This window comes from Dendropsophus ebraccatus, chromosome 5, assembly GCF_027789765.1.
Source record: "Dendropsophus ebraccatus isolate aDenEbr1 chromosome 5, aDenEbr1.pat, whole genome shotgun sequence".
Lineage (NCBI taxonomy): Eukaryota > Metazoa > Chordata > Amphibia > Anura > Hylidae > Dendropsophus > Dendropsophus ebraccatus.
Genome location: NC_091458.1, coordinates 61,591,856 through 61,610,254, shown reverse-complemented (window position 1 = coordinate 61,610,254; position 18,399 = coordinate 61,591,856). Strand labels below are relative to the sequence as shown.

The 18,399-nt window shown below is 43.1% G+C and overlaps 1 protein-coding gene across 6 annotated transcripts in view; it reads left to right on the top strand.

Annotated features, from left to right (window-relative positions):
• Positions 1–12,468, top strand: part of LOC138792662 (glycoprotein-N-acetylgalactosamine 3-beta-galactosyltransferase 1-like) — a 37,066-nt gene extending 24,598 nt beyond the window's left edge. For 5 of the 6 annotated variants that reach the window (XM_069970336.1, XM_069970340.1, XM_069970341.1 and 2 more), the window contains 3 exons: positions 4,309–4,497; positions 6,543–7,204; positions 11,145–12,468. In XM_069970336.1, the coding sequence (XP_069826437.1) occupies positions 4,311–4,497; positions 6,543–7,204; positions 11,145–11,366 (1,071 nt within the window). In that variant the 5' untranslated portion in view covers positions 4,309–4,310 and the 3' untranslated portion in view covers positions 11,367–12,468. Of the gene's footprint in view, positions 1–476; positions 714–4,308; positions 4,498–6,542; positions 7,205–11,144 lie in introns of all 6 variants that reach the window. The other variant, XM_069970342.1, reaches the window with a different exon arrangement.
• The last annotated feature ends 5,931 nt before the right edge of the window (positions 12,469–18,399 follow it).

The window sequence follows — 18,399 nt, the reverse complement described above, 5'->3', positions numbered from 1 at the left end:
TGGATGGAGCAGCATGAAGCATTATTACTATATGGGGGCACAGCAGGCGGTGTTAGTACTATATGAGAGGTGCACAACAGGTGCATTAATATATGGGGGCACAGCAGGGGGCATTATTACTATATGGGGGCACAGCAGGGGGCATTATTACTATATGGGGGCACAGCAGGGGGCATTATTACTTTATGGGGCACAGCAGGAAGCATTATTACTATATGGGGGCACAGATATATATATATATATATATATATATATATTGCTAGACATGCAGCAGATGGTTGCCTACACTTCAGTTATACTCTGGGAAACAAAGATGTATGGATTTCAACTAGCATATAAGTTGAAATGGGTTCTATAATACTCTCATCACAATGAATCCCTATGACAGATATCTGAATGACTTAAATCTCACTCCAAACCTGTTAGGTAGGAGAAGGAACCTGCTCATCACATGAATAATACAGATTTTATTTTAGGGCTAATTTACTGACTTCTGGCTCAGCCGTTGTGCTTTAGTGACACCCACTGGCCACAGTAGGTATTGGCATGCCTAACTAGAGTTGAGAGAGAGACTCAGAATCAAAATCGTCTTCTTTATAGAAGTGATGGCTTTGAAGATGATTAGACGATTAGATGATCAGTCACCAATACATTCCTGGTTCTGGACTTGTTAGGATTTGGAAGCTGATGTTTGTAGACCTGTGCATTACCATGTAAGTAATATGGACCTTAGAAATAATATATAATAATAGGTTATGTTTCATGTAATATAAAAAATTAATTTTAAAGGGGTACTTCAGTGAAAATCTTTTTCTTTCAAATCAACTGGTCTCAGAAAGTTATATAGATTTGTACATTACTTCTACTTTAAAAATCTTGAGTCTTCCAGTTCTTATCAGCTGGTGTATGCCCTGCAGGAAGTGATGAATTCTTTTCATTCTGACACCGTGCTCTCTGCTGACATCTCTGTCCAAGACAGGAACTGTCCAGAGCAGCAGCAAATCTTCATAGAAAACCTCTTCTGCTCTGGACAGTTCCTGTCACAGACAGAAGTGGCAGCAGAGGGCACTGTGTCACACTGGAAAGAATACACCACTTCCTGCAGGACCTACAGCAGCTGATAAGTGTGGGAAGACTAGAGATTTCTAAATAGAAGTAAATTACAAATCTGTATAACTTTCTGGTTTGAAAGAAAAAGATTTTCGCCAGAGTACCCCTTAAAAGATGGAGAGCCATGTCTACGCATGTATCAATACCCAGTGTTTATACTCATTCTCACACTCTCAGGCTATGTTCACACAACGTATATTTCTGTAAAATCACAGCCGTTGTACAACAGCCGTGATTATTACGAGAATATATGATTCATTGCTGTCTATGAGATCCCGGACGGAGAGTATACACATGGTAAACGCTCCGGCCGGGATCCCAAGCGGCGCCGCAAACAACTGACATGGCAGTTTTCTGCAGACGCTATTCAGTGAATAGCGGCCATAGAAAACCCTGTCAGTGCTCACTATGGAGCCAGAGACAGGATGTCTCCTAGCTGGGAGTGAGCTGGGAGCGAGCAGAGAGAATAGAGAGGGAAGACTTGATAGACAAAACATAATCACAAGAGTGTGCTCCCTCTAGTGGTTGTGGTTTTAACTACATCTGTATACAAGCCTCACATTTCCTGTTTTATGCAGACCTAATAAAAATAATGGTTTAACCCTGGAAGGATAACAAGGGGTGTTTCAATAGACGTATGGCCCTCTGTGGGTGATACACCTCGCTGCTTGATAGAGGTTTCAGTGGAGGTGGAAGGTGATGGAATTGGCTTGTAGGAAGCTCTAAAGGGCTGAGTAAGTTGGAAGCCAGGAAATGGAGACCTAAGTGTAGAAGAGCCCATGGTTTGTTACCTTCAGTATAATACTGCAATCTCTGTTGGCCATTGTAATATTCTGTTCGTTAGAAGTAGTTGTATCTCTGTTGGTTAGTCTTCATTATTGTTTCTATTGTATTATTAGTAATCATCATTGTTTCCGTTTCTGTCATCCCTCCATATTGTAAGTGATTTTCCACGAATATATAATACAGTGATTCCACAAGTTACAATGGCCTCTGGGTATATTATTTTCAGCATACAATGGTCTTTCCTGAACCAGTGTAACTTCAAACCATGCTGAACATACAATGCTACTGAGAATCTGCGACAGGTTTGAATGGCTAAAATATCCAAACACAGCAGACATTACACTGGTAAAACATGTATGGATTGCATGGATAGTATAGGGCTGTACTGTACTGCTGTTTACCTGTACCAGGACTAGCTGTTCCTTAGGACACAAGGTGGGGGTGGCTCCATCTTGTATCTCCGATAGCCTGTGTGACCTGGAAAGAAGTTGCACCTAACCCATATGTAGAAAGTGATTTATAACGTCTGGCAGGTTTATATATAGGACATGCTTTATAAGTAGGGATGAGCAAACTTTTGAAAAGTTCGGTTCAATCCGGCGAACTTTTGTGAAGTTCGGCTTCGTCCGAACCGAACCTAAAACGAACCTTGCTATAACGGCTGAATAACTGCAGCTACAATAGTGGGAGTCTGATAGGGTTTAGTTGTAGTTGCTATTACAATGAAAAAAAGTGGAAAAAAATCAAAGTGCAAAAATTATGAAAAAAATATGAATAAAAAAATTATTAAAAAAATAAAAATTAAAATATAGTGAATAAAAGTGCAAAAATAGTGAAAAAAAAATATTGAAAAAAAAAAAGTTGAGGAGGAGGATGCGGCAGCAGTTGATTACTTGCCTCTCAGGCCAGTTTTGTTGAGAAGACACAAGTTGAGGAACAGGAGGAGGCAGCAGTTGATTGCACCCAAGCCAGTATGGAGTCTGAAGTCTCAGCACCTTCCACCCACTGACTTTTGGGGACTTCCCCCTCCTCCTCCTTATCACTTAAAAGTGGTAGAGAGTCCAAGGGCAGATCAAGGTTTGCCAAGAGTTCCCTGGCAGAAGGTGCCCCAAAGGTGAGTGGCATAGTAATAACAGGGGACGGGGCAGAGGACTCTCGCTGACCGTCCCATGTAAGGGTGGTGTCGGATGATCCAGCCGACCTCGTTTGGGAGCTTTGGGCGGTGGAAGTGGAGGATTGGGTAAGCCAATCTTGAACCGCTGGCTGTGTGGTTCTTACAGAACCACTGGGTGTCTGGGGTGGCTGCACCCTGCTGCCACGCCTGTTACCACGGCTACCACCGGACCTGGTGCTGCCACTCCTCCTACCCTCACTGCCTGCTGTGGCAGTCCTTACCTGGGAAGTGCTGGACGTAGGACGCTTGGAAATAATTATTTGGTTGGGGGAAAATGAAATGAGAATTAAAAAAAAAAAAAATAAATAAGTGAGTTTTTGGCCAAAAGTGATGCTTTGTGGGTTGACTGCACCCAGCAAAGCAGAAACGGACAGGTTTTGTGGATCCCTGACTTTGTGTCACACACTATGGAGGGCTTGAACAAGTTTTGCTGCTATAGGTTACTTCAACTATAACTGCTTATGAGAAAATTTATTTATTTTTTTTACTTTTAAATTTTTTTGTAGCGGCTAAACTGGGTTGACGGCACCCAGCAAAGCAGAAACGGACAGGTTTTGTGGGGCGCTGACTTACGTCACACTCTATGGAGGACATGCCGCATCCATTGTCCAGCTATTTCCTTTCCACTCCCATGTAAATGTAAACTCTTTGCTGTTAGTTTACCCTTAGGCCAAATACATTCCACCTAATACTAAGGCTAACGCATACGCATGGACCTATTCATTGAAAAATTGTAATCCTGTTGGATGTGTGAATGGGGCTATTCAGACTGCAGACCCATTCATTTGAATATAGCCTGAGTGTACAGTGGTTGGCTTACAGCTTGACTGTCTTTTAGATCTCTGGTGACGTTATGTAGATCAGTAGAGTAGTCAAGTGTTTTATCTTCTCTCTTGTCATTTTAGGATATGTAGATACACCTACTTTTGTAAGAAAGTAATTGTACAAAATCAGAAAAAAGGTAGTTATTTTTCTTCTAAAAATAGCACCACACTCGTCCACAGGTTGTGTATGGTACAGCAGTTTAGTCCCATTTACTTCATTGGTGCTGATCTGCAATACCAGTTACTGACAGGTTTTGGAAATTTATCCTGGGAAACCTCTGTTTTAGGAAATGTTGGAAAGACTATTGCTAAGACAATGTTTAAAATCACATCTGTGTAATAGAGAACATTCCCTGCAGGAAACTGTCAATGAGCTGACTAATATTATTTTTTAATGTGTGTGTGTTTTTACAGCAATGACATTTATTTGTGGTAAGACTTCATGGCTGGCATTCAACCTTGGCATACTAGCTGGCTTCTTCACTATATTTTTCCTGGTGCACAGCATCTCTAACAGTGTCAGAATGGAGGCACCTTTGGCAATTCAATCTTGGAAAAGGATCGAGGCCATGTCTGTGCTGCTTCCTCATACTCACGACTCAGGTATGTATAGAGCATTGTCATAAATTTCTAGAAGTTGGTTTCCTTCATTTACACAAGGTAATCTGATTCAGCTTATATTCAATGAAACAAAGTATTGCGCATATTAAATTCCAGTAAGCCCTATTCTTATTTCCCCTGACAGAGACCAGTTGGAGGGTCATTGTCAGCGGTGTGTATTCTGAGCAGAGCCATGTTACAGGTGGTGTGCCACATGGGTCTGTTCGGAGTCCTTTTTAATAAGTTTGTAAGTAACATAGGAGAAGGTTTGGTAGGTAAGGTTTGTCTGTTTGCCAATGACACAGGTGTGTAATAGGATTGATATTTGATTGATTTAGCATTACTAGATATGTGGTAAAAACAATGAAGACTGCAGTTCATGTTTTATTGTAAAAAAAAAAAAAATAGCACTTGAGGAAAAGGAATTCTCTATTTCTATCTCTCTATCATATTGGCAGTTTTGTGTTAGTAAAGACTAAGATGAGAAGGATTTAGGGGGAGTATATATGTGCTCAAGTTCTTGTTCTGGCACAGTTACGTATCACTAGCACTGCTATATGCATCGATAATTATACTGAGCTTCTCCTGATGCCTGATGTCTATTCTAATGCATATTAAAGCGCAACTATAATTTCAGTAGCCAAAAAATGAAATTCCTCAAATAAAAAGCCCTTGTGTTACCCTTTAAAAAGAGCCCTAAACTGCGTTGATAGCTTGTACGCTCGCTGAGATATCCCCAGTTGTTTGGCTCAGAGGAATAAATGAATTTTTCTTCTGGCTGACAGAAAGTGGGCGTGGCCTACCCCTCTTCTCTCTGGCTGCGTCCCTCCATTCACTGAACAGCACCTTAGCAGATGTATCACACATAGCAGGATCAGATACAGCCCCAGCATACAGTATCACAATGAAAGATTAGATACAGAGCCCCAGCAGATGGTATCACACACGGTGGGATTAGATACAGTCATCTGCTCTCATTACACTGTAGGATAATGTCAGCCATGGAGGTGGGGGCACCTGCTGCAGACATCTGATAGTGAATGTTATATGTACTATGGAAGGACTACAGCTGTGTTGTGCTGGGACTTGTAGTCCTTCCTTCAGTGACTCACCCACTCTCCCTCATGCAGTACATTGGCTGGGTCATGGCTGGCATGTCCCTCCTTGTTGAAGCACTGAGTACTTGTCCCTCCATCCAGCTCTTCCCCTGTGCTGCTCCTCACACACAACACCCTCAGCTCTGCTTAGTCACCTCTGTGAGGGGAGGGGGGAGAACGTGCTGCTAGGAGGGGGGGGGGAGGAGGCTTTGTTTCTCTCTGTGTCAGGGCTGTTATCTGATCCTCCTGTCACAGTCCGTACACTCAGGACGGATCTGCAGGGAGGGGGCGTGTCCAGCAGGAATGTAGAAATAAGTCAGAGCCAGACAGAGCAGAAAGGGCATAGTCAGCTTATGTATTTAAAAAAACTGTTCATTTTAGGTTATTAATGTATATTGCAAAAAGTCTTATCATGACCTAAGCTAACTAAAACTGAATGGTCAAAATATTTTATAGTTGCGCTTTAACTTAAGAATAGACATTACACTTGGGGAAGCTGTCTGTCTCTGTAGCATTGCAGACAGTAGCCAAGTAAGTTATTCCCTCTCACTCTGTTACAGGGTGCATTAGAGTAGATATCAGGGAAGGCTCGGTATCTCCTATTTCTGCATGCAGCAGTGCTATTAATTTGTAACTTTGTAGCCATATGTAACCCTCGACAAGTATATATGTCTTTACTATTCTGGCTGGTTTTTTTTTAACGACTTGTAAAGATTTTTTTATGTATTACTACTTCATATACACTGATGTATTCTACAATCAGTGATGCTTCCCCCCCCCCCCCTATGCTATTTTTTTTCTTGTTTCTGTATTTCCATACACCTTCTATATTAGGGGCCACCAGAGATTTTATCTTTTATTATGTCTTTGTGACATGACAGAAGGTATGTTTTTTGGAGGAGATTTGCTTGAAGTAAAATATTTTTATAATTTTTTTTTATCTTGTCACAGGTAGCAGCAAAGTCAGCGATGATCTTTCACGCAAAGTCAGAATACTTTGCTGGATCATGACTGGACCAAAGAACTTGGACTCCAAAGCCATTCATCTAAAGTACTCTTGGACTCGTCATTGCAATGTCGCCCTTTTCATGAGCTCCACCTCCAATACCAGCTTTCCTACCATTGGTTTAGGCACCAAGGAAGGACGAGATCAGCTTTACTGGAAGACCATTCGAGCTTTTCAATATGTACACAAGAACTACTTCGATCAAGCTGACTGGTTTTTTAAAGCGGATGATGACACATATGTTGTGGTGGACAATTTGCGTTGGATGCTCTCAAATTATACTGCAGATCAGCCTATCTATTTTGGCAAGCGCTTCAAACCATTTATGAAGCAGGGCTACATGAGTGGTGGGGCTGGATATGTACTTAGTAAGGAAGCTCTGAACAGATTTGTGGAAGGATTCCGTACTGGAGTTTGCCAGCACACCACATCTGTGGAGGACCTAGCACTGGGTCAGTGCATGGAAAAAATGGGGGTTATAGCCGGAGACTCCAGGGACACTGAAAAAAGGGAAACCTTTCATCCATTTCCACCTGAATCCCACCTTACAGATCACATTGATAAGAATTTTTGGTATTGGAGCTACTGTTTTTATCCCATTGTGGAGGTAAGTTTATGAAAGTTTGCCTTTTAAAATGTGAGAAAATGTACAAACAGTGGCGTAGCTATAGGGGTCGCACCGGACGCCATGGCAGCCGGGCCCCTAGCTACTGGGGGCCCGCTGGGCTCCCTTGCTACTTCCTGTTTCTCTGCAGTTCTCCCAATCAGCTGTGATGGCTGATTTGGGAGAACTGCACTGAGCCAGCAGTCCGGGGTGCTGTTTCCTCCCCTATCTGCTCTCCTCTGCTGTGGGTGCAGGGGAGAAGGGGAGGAAGAACCCGGTGCCTGGACCTTTAGAAAGATTAAAGCAGAACTGCAGTAAGCCTGCAGTCTGGGGTCCTGTTAGGGTCCTATTTCCTCCCCTTCTTGTTCTCTCCTGTTGGTGCATGGGAGGAGGAGGGGGAGGGGCGGAAGAACTCAGTGCCAGGACAAGGAGGAAGATGGAGGAGGAAGGCATGGAGCTGCTGACAACCAGGAGTTTCTTCATAATAAGAGTGTGTGTGTGTGTCTGACTGCCTTTCTGTGTATGAGAAATGTAGATGCAAGCATGCAGTGTGAAAGTGTATGTGTATAAAGTGTGTTTGTCTGTAATGTGCTCAGTAATTGTACTATGTGTGTTTAAAGGATGTATGTATGCATGCATGTACAGCGTGTATATATGATGTATGAACAGTATGTGTATATGATGCATGTACAGTATGTGTGCATGATGCATATATATATGCATGCAAGTACAGTATGTTTGTATGATATATGTACAATATGTGTGTTTATGATGAATGTACAGTATGTGTATGTACAACAGTGTGAACAGGATCCAACAGTATAACAGTGTGAACAGGATCCTATGTTGCACCTGGGTGTGTTTCACTACAGCCGCTCCACAATTGTCACAATCATATACCAGTCCATAAAAAAATACATACAATACTTCTTTTTTTTTTAATGCTCAAATCTTCATTATTAAATTCCTGCAGCACATACAGATGTACATTAGTAGTAACCTCCATGTATATCCCCCAGTGCATACGGCGCGGCCTCAGAGAACATCTATTCCTCCAGGTTCAGTCTCTGACATCACATGAAAGGTTCTATGATACATGTGCAATGTTTCAAACGTTGCAAATGCTCTCTTTGTCAAGGCTTGGAACGTTGCACATGTATCATGGAACCTTTCATGTGATGTCAGAGACTGAACCTGGAGGAATAGATGTTCTGAGGCTGCGTTGTATGCACTGGGTGATATACATGGATGTTATTACTAATGCACATTTGTATGTGCTGCTGGAATTTCCTAGTAATAAAGATTTGAGCATTTGAAAAGAAGTATGTTTCTTATGTTTATGGAGTATGCATGTACAGTATGTGTGTAGGTGATATGTATGTGTATGCATGCACAGTATGTATATGGTTTATGTATGCATGCACAGTATATGTGTATACAATGTATGTATATGGTGTATGTACAGTAGATGTGAGCCCCAGGGAAGAGGACAGGTTATCACTAGAACTACAACCTCCATCATGTCCTGCTGACAGCTGGGCATGGGAGTTGTAGTTATGCAGTCTGTCTCTCCAGATTGAAGCACTACAACCTCAATCATGTCCTATTGGCAGCTTATGATTGGAGTTGTTATTTTGCAGTCTTCTGTCTCTCCAGGTTGCGGCACTACAACCTCATTATGTCCTGCTGGCAGTTTGTGATGGGAGTTGTAGTTTTTCAGCTGGAGAGTCAAAGATTGGTACACAATGATTAAAGAATGACACAGTACAGTCCATTAAGTATAGGGGACAGTGGTACAGTTCATGAGGGGGAGGCAGTGGTACAGTTCATGAGGGGGAGGCAGTGGTACAGTACATGGGGTGGAGGTAGTGGTACAGTACATAAGGTGGAGGCAGTGACAGTTCATTAACACATGGTGGCACATTAGAGGGCGTCACCTTAAATTCATTGGGGGGACCCCAAGTTAAAATTCTGCACCAGGGCTCATCAGCCTTTAGCTACGCCCCTGTATACAAACTTAGAATCGTCACACAGAATGCTCCATGTTAAATTTTGTTATAACAATTTTCTACGAGTAATATCTGTATTGATGGGGACTTGTGGTCTCTATTACCACCAGCTTTGATAATCCATGTTAAGCTACTGCTCCACAGATTTATGCACTTTTTATTTATTTTTTTCTAATTCCTTCACCCCACCCCATTCCATAACTATCAGTATCATTTGTTTCAGTGCCAATATACTAATAAGGGCCGACTGCAAAATTAATGGTCAGATTTATGCCACTTTAAAAAGCAGTGGTGACCACCCGATTGTCAGTCTATGGACATCATTGTAGTCTATAAACTGACAATAATGATAAATGATAATCAGTAGCCTGAGCTCTCTCCCTATTGAAAACCACCCAGTTGCAACAATAACATGAATCACATAAATCATGGATCGTGGCTTTAGTCATGATTTTGTATTTTATTCTATGTTTCATTTGCACTCCTCTAAACACAGCTCCTTCTGCTATGCTGATTGAATTCTTACCACACCCATATCCTCCCTGTTGATTCTCACTTGCCACCTAACAGTTAACCTCTGTTTTGCTTTGGTGATTGACATCTGGTCTTTCTGCTCACCCTGTGCTGTATCTTTTTCTGTGTGTTGCAATCACATCCTGCACCGGGTCCATGACCTCCTATAAAGTGTCTCACAGCCTTGAACTTTTTGATGGCTATAAGACTAGTTTAGTTTTCTAAGTGGCTCTGTATCCTCTGTATCACTTTCCTGTATTGTTACCTGGCCTCTCCTGACTTTGGTGGTGTTACCTGACTATTCTCTTGGATCCTGTTTTTGTACTTTGCTGCCCTACTTTGCTTGATTTGACGCGGCCTGTTGACCACCCCTTGTATGTTTAGTTTGTCTTGCCTGTCTAAGGGTCCTATTACACGGAATGATTTTTAACAATTAACGACTAACGATAAACGATTGCAAATGAGATTGTGTATCTTTAACCTTAAATCGTTCACGATATTACACAGAATGATAATTGTTAGTTACGATCGTTACTGCGATCGTTACTATGATCGTTTATTCCTTCTGATCCCAGCAAAACAATAAACAATGTGCAATTACACTGAACGATTAGTGAAAAAACGCAGAACTTGAGCGAACGAATGTGGAATTACAGCAAACGATTAGCAACGATTAACGATAATTTTAGGTTCAGATCTAAATCAACGATCGTTGCCTGCAATTATACAGAACGATTATCGCTTAAATTCGAACGATATAACGATTTTTCGCACAATAATCGTCCCTTAGGGTCAGTTTACACAGATTATCTGACAGATTATCTGCCAAAGATTTGAAGCCAAAACCAGGAATGGGTTTGAAAAGAGGAGAAATCTCAGGCTTTCCTTTATGACCTGATCTCTGTTTATAGTCCATTCCTGGCTTGTAGAGGATGCCGGATCACACAGCAGCCCACTGTATAGTATGCACTGCTGTATAATCTGGAAACTGAAAGCATGGATATATGTATATTTGTGCTGTCAGTTTCCATGGCTGCAGAAATGATACATGGACTGTTCGTTGCAGCCTGGCCAGTTGATTTCTCGCGCCATGTAAAGCCACTGCAAACGAGCAGCAATCTCGCAGATCGACCCTCGTTTATGACCGCCAGTGGTAAAATAATCTATGTATGTGAAAGGGCCTTAAGTGAAAGCCTGAACTAAGCAAAGTATGGCCATTTTATACACTTATTGTATTTGCTGTATAACTCTAGTTAATGACATTGTTAATAATCTAAAATGGAGATCCAAAATTAGCACTCAGAATTTGGTCAGTTGGGTCGTCCACTTCCCCAAACCATATAGCTATATACTTTAAAGTTCTGTTGTAATTAAATAAACATTAATACTTACCTCAAATTTTGTGTCTATTTGTTCTTCAGGGTCCCCAGTGCTGCTCAGACCTGGCTATATCTTTTCACTATGTTGACCCCAAACTGATGCACATTCTGGAGTACCTTGTATACCACTTGAGGGCATATGGATATAAATATCGTTACCAGCCACCATTACCCGAGGCAGCAGAACGACTGCCAGTCCACTATGAGAAGAAGTCTTCAAGGGAAGTGAAACCAGTGAACACAAGTGAGACCAGCTTATCGTAGGCTGGTCGACAGGAATCTATTGAGACTTAATCCGGAGAGTTGAGTAATGTTCACCACTGAAAGGCATATTTGTCAGATAAAGAAGCCAAGTACAGCAGAATACAGGTCAAATGTTTAGTTCAATGAACCTCAGGATGGACAACTAAAGGATTTCTGAAGTTTGATATAGAAATGTGACACCGTAATATTCCCTACTGGGAAACCTAGAATTACTTCTGTGTGGTTATGGGAGCCCAGAAATGTCTGTGGCCTCTTTAGGCTCATCTCCTTTACCTCTTAACACCGCCTACTTCTCGCCTAATCACAGAAAGCGGTAGACACCTTCTATTACAAGACATCTTAAAGACAGTCCATAAATGCAAGCTAAGGGTACGTTCACATGTAACAGCTTTGCATTGGATTTCACGCTGTGCATATTACGGTAAATCGCTGCAGTCTCTAGACCTGCATACTGCATAAGTGTAGTGGCGGCTTTCTTTAACTACTTCCATGCTGTGCTGGTAAAAATAAAAGGCACCATGCTTACCAGAGGAACAGGAGCGGGTAAGCATTAAAATTCACTGCGAGAAAGCTGGGCTAAAGACTGGTAACTGCGATATACACAGTGTGAAATCGATGTGTGAACGTACGCTACAACGTTAATACACACGTTAAAGTCCATTAACAAGTTTATATAATAACCATTGAAATTTTCAAGTGACAAAATGGAGAGAGAGAAAACTCCAAACCGTGCCTTATTACTAACCAGCAATTGCTATATTTTGCACATGTGAGGTTTGTGTTGTACAGCAGCTCTGGGTGGAGAACGGTCAGGAGTGCTGTGGGAGGGGAGTAGGCAGGGTTTGTAATGGAGAGCTAAGGAAAAGCAATGCATATTGGGAATTGTAGTACTGAGCAACTGATCATCCAGGAAATAGTGAGAGGACAAGGTAAAGGAGAGGCTTACACACAAACAAATGGATGTTTGGTAGACACTTAAGCAATGATTTATGTTCCTGTAGCATTTGCATGTTTTACCTGATATCAGAATACCCCTTTAGGCTGGGTTCAGACTACGTATATTTCGTCAGTATAATTTAGTCAGTATTGCAACCAAAACCAGGAGTGGATTAAAAACACAGAAAGGCTCTGTTCACACAATGGTGAAATTGAGTGGATGGCCGCCATATAACAGTAAATAACTGCCATCATTTCAATACAACAGCCGTTGTTCTAAAATAACAGCAAATATTTGCCATTAAATGGCGGCCATCCACTCAATTTCACCATTGTGTGAACAGATCCTTTCTGTGTTCTTAATCCACTCCTGGTTTTGGTTGCAATACTGACTGAAATATACATATACTGACTGAAATATACGTAATGTGAACCCAGCCTCAAAGTCTGAGCTATTTAAGACTTGACGACAAAAAAATACAATAAAAAAGAAAACTTTTTTTTCTCACTTTTGCCTCATTTTATTCTGTTAGCTGCAACTTTTATAAGGCAATGTATCATATTCCAGGCTTTATTTTTCATGAGATAAATCCTATTTTTTAAGCATTATTTGTAGCTGAATATATGATATTATTTAATTTACATGTCTTTGGAAAGTATTTTATTATTAAAAAATATTTATAAATACTGTGAAAAATAAAAGATGACATAAATTTAGTGTATGGGCATAGATAAGTGTGGATCTATAATATGCAATTTTTTTGTTATTTGATTATATGACTTTAGCTACATTTATTTTTAATAAATGCATTTTTTTGTATTTTTGTATTTTTGCAGTGTATTGTTTAAAAATGTTTTAGTTCGCATTAAGAGGTTGTTTGGCAAGAGTGTGGCTTAAAAAATATATATATTCATTCATCTGTCTGGTCCCCAACACTGGTTTGGCCGGTGCTCTGGTACCAGCTGCTTACTCAGGGCCGTATTTACCATTAGGCACCCGTGGTCCGGTGCCTAGGACAGCACCAGGGAGCAGGGGGACAGAAAAAAATAATTTATTTTTTTATTTTTTTATTTTCCCTTTTCCCGTTCAGACTTGCCAGTAAATCTGGTGTCTTTTCCAGGGGGGTGGGGGGTATGGTGGTATTGGTCAGGTCTGGTATCGCAAATAGGTGCGTGAAGATGGGGCGTCTTCAGGTTTAGTGCCTAGGGCAGCAGCAGCTGTTAATACAGCCCTGTGCTTACTGCTCCCATTTTGATACTGTCTTTGATACACTCCGCCAGTCACTGTCTTTACCAAGGATCCATGTCACCAGGGATGGCAGGAATAGGCAATCAGAGCAAAGGTCTAAGTTTGAAGAAAATTCAGAATCACTCCATTAGTTTTGGAGGGCTGCTGTCTTCACAGGCTGTGCCTACAGGTTCAACATCACACATGTAAGTCCACTGGGTGACAAATGGGTCTATTTAATTAGGGATCTGAGAAATGTGCATTTAGAAAGGGTATGTCTTTATTTATGGGATCTATAAAAAATGTTTTAGGAGGTCGGGGGTCTATATTTTTAATAAAGTGACTGAGCTGCCACGTGCTTACGCAGTCTTGACAAACCGTAAGTAAATCCTAAATCTAATGGTAAATTCTTCTCTGTGTAAAGCCATTCCACATTGTTTAACCTTGAAACAAGAAAAAAAAAAAAGAGATAAACTTTGTCATATCAGTTGACTTAATTACTAGTTGGGGTCTGCAAGCTGAATAGACTTCAAATAATAGACCCCCCCCCCCCCTTGTGTGGTCTTATCTTAGATCTCATAGAGAATAACACAGTGAAAGAAGTTTCTCCCACAGAATACCAATGTGCAGTGACTTCTGGGTAATGTGCCTTTTGCTTGTGGGTCACAACTTGTCTCTGGCGAGAAGCCTAGTATACTGTTTGAGATAATCCCTAATTCTAGGTGAACCGCGTTGTTTAAATTGTCCTTGGACAGACAGTGACGCACAGCCCTGCCCCACCCCATAATTCTGATGTTAAGAAGAAAAGTCAGACAAACGTTCTTTATGTTAAGGAAACATTTATATATTTACTCTCTGACTGTTTGGAGATAAAGGATCCTAGCCTTCAGAAAAGAAGACTAGAAACTATTCCTTCCAACAACCCCCAGCCACCTCCTCTGCTCTACCACCATCTGTAGGAATGAGGAAATATGCAGTATGCACAACTATCTCAGTCTGGTCAAAACCTCATTGATTTTTTTCTTCAATAGACCCATTGCACGACTTTCATTCAGGCACACAGGTACTTGCTGCATCCCCCTGACCTACCCCTCAGAGGTCAAGTTCAGGCCCAATATCCCCACTGTTTGAAGAAGGATTCGATTGATAGTCCCATAGAGATACACAGACTGCAGTGACTTCTGCTCTACAGCAAAGAAGCTATGGATTATGGAGCATCAGAGAATGGGCCACATGGGCATTCAGTAGGATAAGACTACATTGGCATGGGGAAATAAAGATCAGTCCTTGGGAGAAAGCCTAGCACCTTACTGCTGGGCAGCCGAAAGGAAAGAAAAAAAACGCAGTAATTCGTTTAAAATCCGGGTTTAATAAACATGGCTGCTCACCCCTTAGCTACTACACAGAATAGAAAAATCTCCCCGATGGGCTGGAGATGTCAATCAATTGGTTTGCTCTTCCACATAATTTTGAAATGCCCTTTTATCCAAGGCTTTTGGGCACAGTACTACAACCTACAGCAAGAAAGTAGCAGTGTTCTTTCTAATCCTAGATAAACAAGGTAAACTGCAACATCTGTATAATATATATATATATATATATATATATATATATATATATATATATATATATACACTCACTTGGTCCGTGGAAGGTGTACCGCGGATCATGGTGAAAGGATCCAGTCATCTACTTACATGAAAAAATTCTCTTTGTATCATTTTGCCTACCCGCTAAAGTTTTTTTCAAAGTGGACATTTATTTTGCAATGGACTTTTTTTTTTATTTCACATAGAGCACCAACACAGGATCTCTTGGGAGAGATATCAGATATTTTTCTTGTGCAAATGTTTTTTTGTAAATGAATGAAATATATTGAAGCTAAGAATGTATTTATACTACAAGTTTAACTTTATCACGTGTGTAGGGTGGCCACACCCAGTGGCGTAGCCACCGTGGTCGCGGGGGTCGCCGCCGCGACCGGGCCCGCCACAAGGGGGGCCCGCGGGGCCCCCCGATCAATCACTCTTGTGACCGCAAGCATTGTTTTGCTTGCGGTCACAAGAGTCTGGCTCCGTCTTACCCCCGGCAGCGCGCGCATCCCAGAACTCCCTGCGCGCCTTGGGCCCTGACTTCCGGTTTCCGGCGCGCAGGGAGTTCTGGGATGCGCGCGCTGCCGGGGATAAGACGTGACACCCCCGGCAGCCGCGCAGCAGCCGGGGACAGATCGAAGGAGTGAGGATCGACGTGGGAGCGCGATGTCAGGTGAGTTAAGTTTTGTTTTTTTATCAGCCTGTACGGGTGGGGGGAAAGGAGGGGGCCATCTATGAGGGTAGGGGGAAAGAGGGGGCCATCTATGAGGGTGGGGGGAAAGGAGGGGGGCATCTATGAGGGTGGGGGGAAAGGAGGGGGGCATCTATGAGGGTGGGGGGAAAGGAGGGGGGCATCTATGAGGGTGGGGGGAAAGAGGGGGCCATCTATGAGGGTGGGGGGGGGAAGGAGGGGGCCATCTATGAGGGTGGGGGGGAAGAGGGGGGCATTTATGAGGGTGGGGGGGGGAAAAGGGGGGGAAGGAGGGGGCCATCTATGAGGGTGGGGGGGGGGAAGGGGGGGGGAAGGAGGGGGGCATCTATGAGGGTGGGGGGGAAGAGGGGGGCATTTATGAGGGTGGGGGGGAAGAGGGGGGCATTTATGAGGGTGGGGGGGAAAAGGGGGGGAAAAGGGGGGCCATCTATGAGGGTGGGGGGGAAGGAGGGGGGCATCTATGAGGGTGGGGGGGAAGAGGGGGGGAAGAGGGGGGCATTTATGAGGGTGGGGGGGAAAAGGGGGGGGAAAAGGGGGGGAAAAGGGGGGCCATCTATGAGGGTGGGGGGGAAAAGGGGGGGGCATCTATGGGGGGGGGGGGAAAGAGGGGCCATCTATGAGGGGGGGGGGAAAGAGGGGCCATCTATGAGGGGGGGGAAGAGGGGCCATCTATGAGGGGGGGGGGAAGGGGACCATCTATGAGGGTGGGGGGGGGAAAGGGGACCATCTATAAGGGAGGGAGAAAGGGGACCATCTATAAGTGAGGGGGGAAAGGGGACCATCTATAAGGGAGGGGGGGGAAGGGGACCATCTATAAGGGAGGGGGGGAAAGGGGACCATCTATAAGGGAGGGGGGAAGGGGACCATCTATAAGGGAGGGGGGGGGAAGGGGACCATCTATAAGGGAGGGTGGGGGGAGAGGGGGCCATCTATAAGGGAGGGTGGGGGAGAGGGGACCATCCATAAGGGAGGGTGAGGAGAGAGGGGGCCATCTATAAGGGAGGGGGTAGAGGGGGCCATCTATAAGGGAGGGGGTAGAGGGGGCCATCTATTTGGGGGGGGCAACATAGGGGGAGAGGGAATACAAAGAGGGGGGCATATATTATTAGGAGGTCACATAGTCAGGGCTACCCACTAAAGGAGTGTGTACAGGGGACAATACAGATGTGCAGTGTGTATAGAGATAAGGATGGTGCCAGAGTGAGGAGCCTAATATGTCTGTCTGGCAGATTCTGTGGATTCGTGGCTTGGAGAAGTTCTCATAACGGCCCAGGACGGATGGAGAAGAAGATGAAAAGGAAAGAACTCTGATCAGAAAAGACGTCTCCTGTGAGTCACCTGATATATCTGCACTGTAATGTATATGGTGTATAGAGCCTGTGTAGAGCTGGGGCCACCTCTATATGACTGGATGAGGTGATTTAGTGTACTGGATTTGGTCAGTAACAATATGGTGGTGATGGTTGTGGTGTGGCGGTAATGTTTCCTCCCTATATACTGGTATTACTGGTAATATTGGTCTCAGTATACAGGATTTGGTCGGTAATAGTATGGCGGTAATAGGTAATATCTGTCTTGGTGTGTGTGTATATATATATATATATATATATATATATACAGTGGTACCTTGGTTTAAGAGTAACTTCGTTTAAGAGCGTTTTGGTTTAAGAGCTCACAGTTTTTCAAAATTGTGACTTGGTTTAAGAGCATTGCTTTGGTTTAAGAACTTCCTGTATTGGGTGGGAGTGCGAGTGGAGAAGGGGCATGGCCTCCATAGCGGGGTCTACAGCACTGTACTCTAAACACCTTCCAAATCATAGCAGATCCCCTTCAGGCTGGGGCTTACATCAGGGGACGGGACTGTGTGGGGGGGGGGATAATCTCTCCATAGCTGTAACCCCTCTCTCCCCGGACAGAGAGCGCTGCATGTATGTGCCCACATCTGCCCTGCTCATTCCTTCATGCTCCCTGCAGTCTCTGTCAGCCCTTGTGTTTCCCATCCTCTCCATTACTGTACAGTACAGAATAATAAATATATATATATACACACACACACACACACACAACAATAGCATCACTTGGTCGTGAAAGGAGGGGGGGGGGCCCAAGTTGGCCTCTCGCACCAGGGCCCAGGAGACATTAGCTACGCCCCTGGTCACACCCCTTAATTTTGTGAGCACCTGTGAAAGTGTGTATATATTTGCGTCATGAGTCACATGTTTTATGCTTGAAAAAGACCGCGAGAGGCGGTTGAAACGTCGCACCCTTTTTGTCATGGAATAAATTCACGTTTGAATTTCACTGAACTGAGTGCTGCTGGTGTATCCCTTTGTATACACTCACTATAGATACATTCATGGCAATAATAGTATTTCACTTTCTTAAATTGGTATACACAGCTTAAAATCATATGTGGACATATACATAACTGTAAAGAAGAATAAATGTGCTGATTTTACATACAGTAACCATGTATGCATGGTTGTTTTCCTCAATAGATCTGTTTATTCCTAGTTTTCTATATTGTAGCTATTGTAGCTTGTTGCCTTTACTTGGAAGCACAAT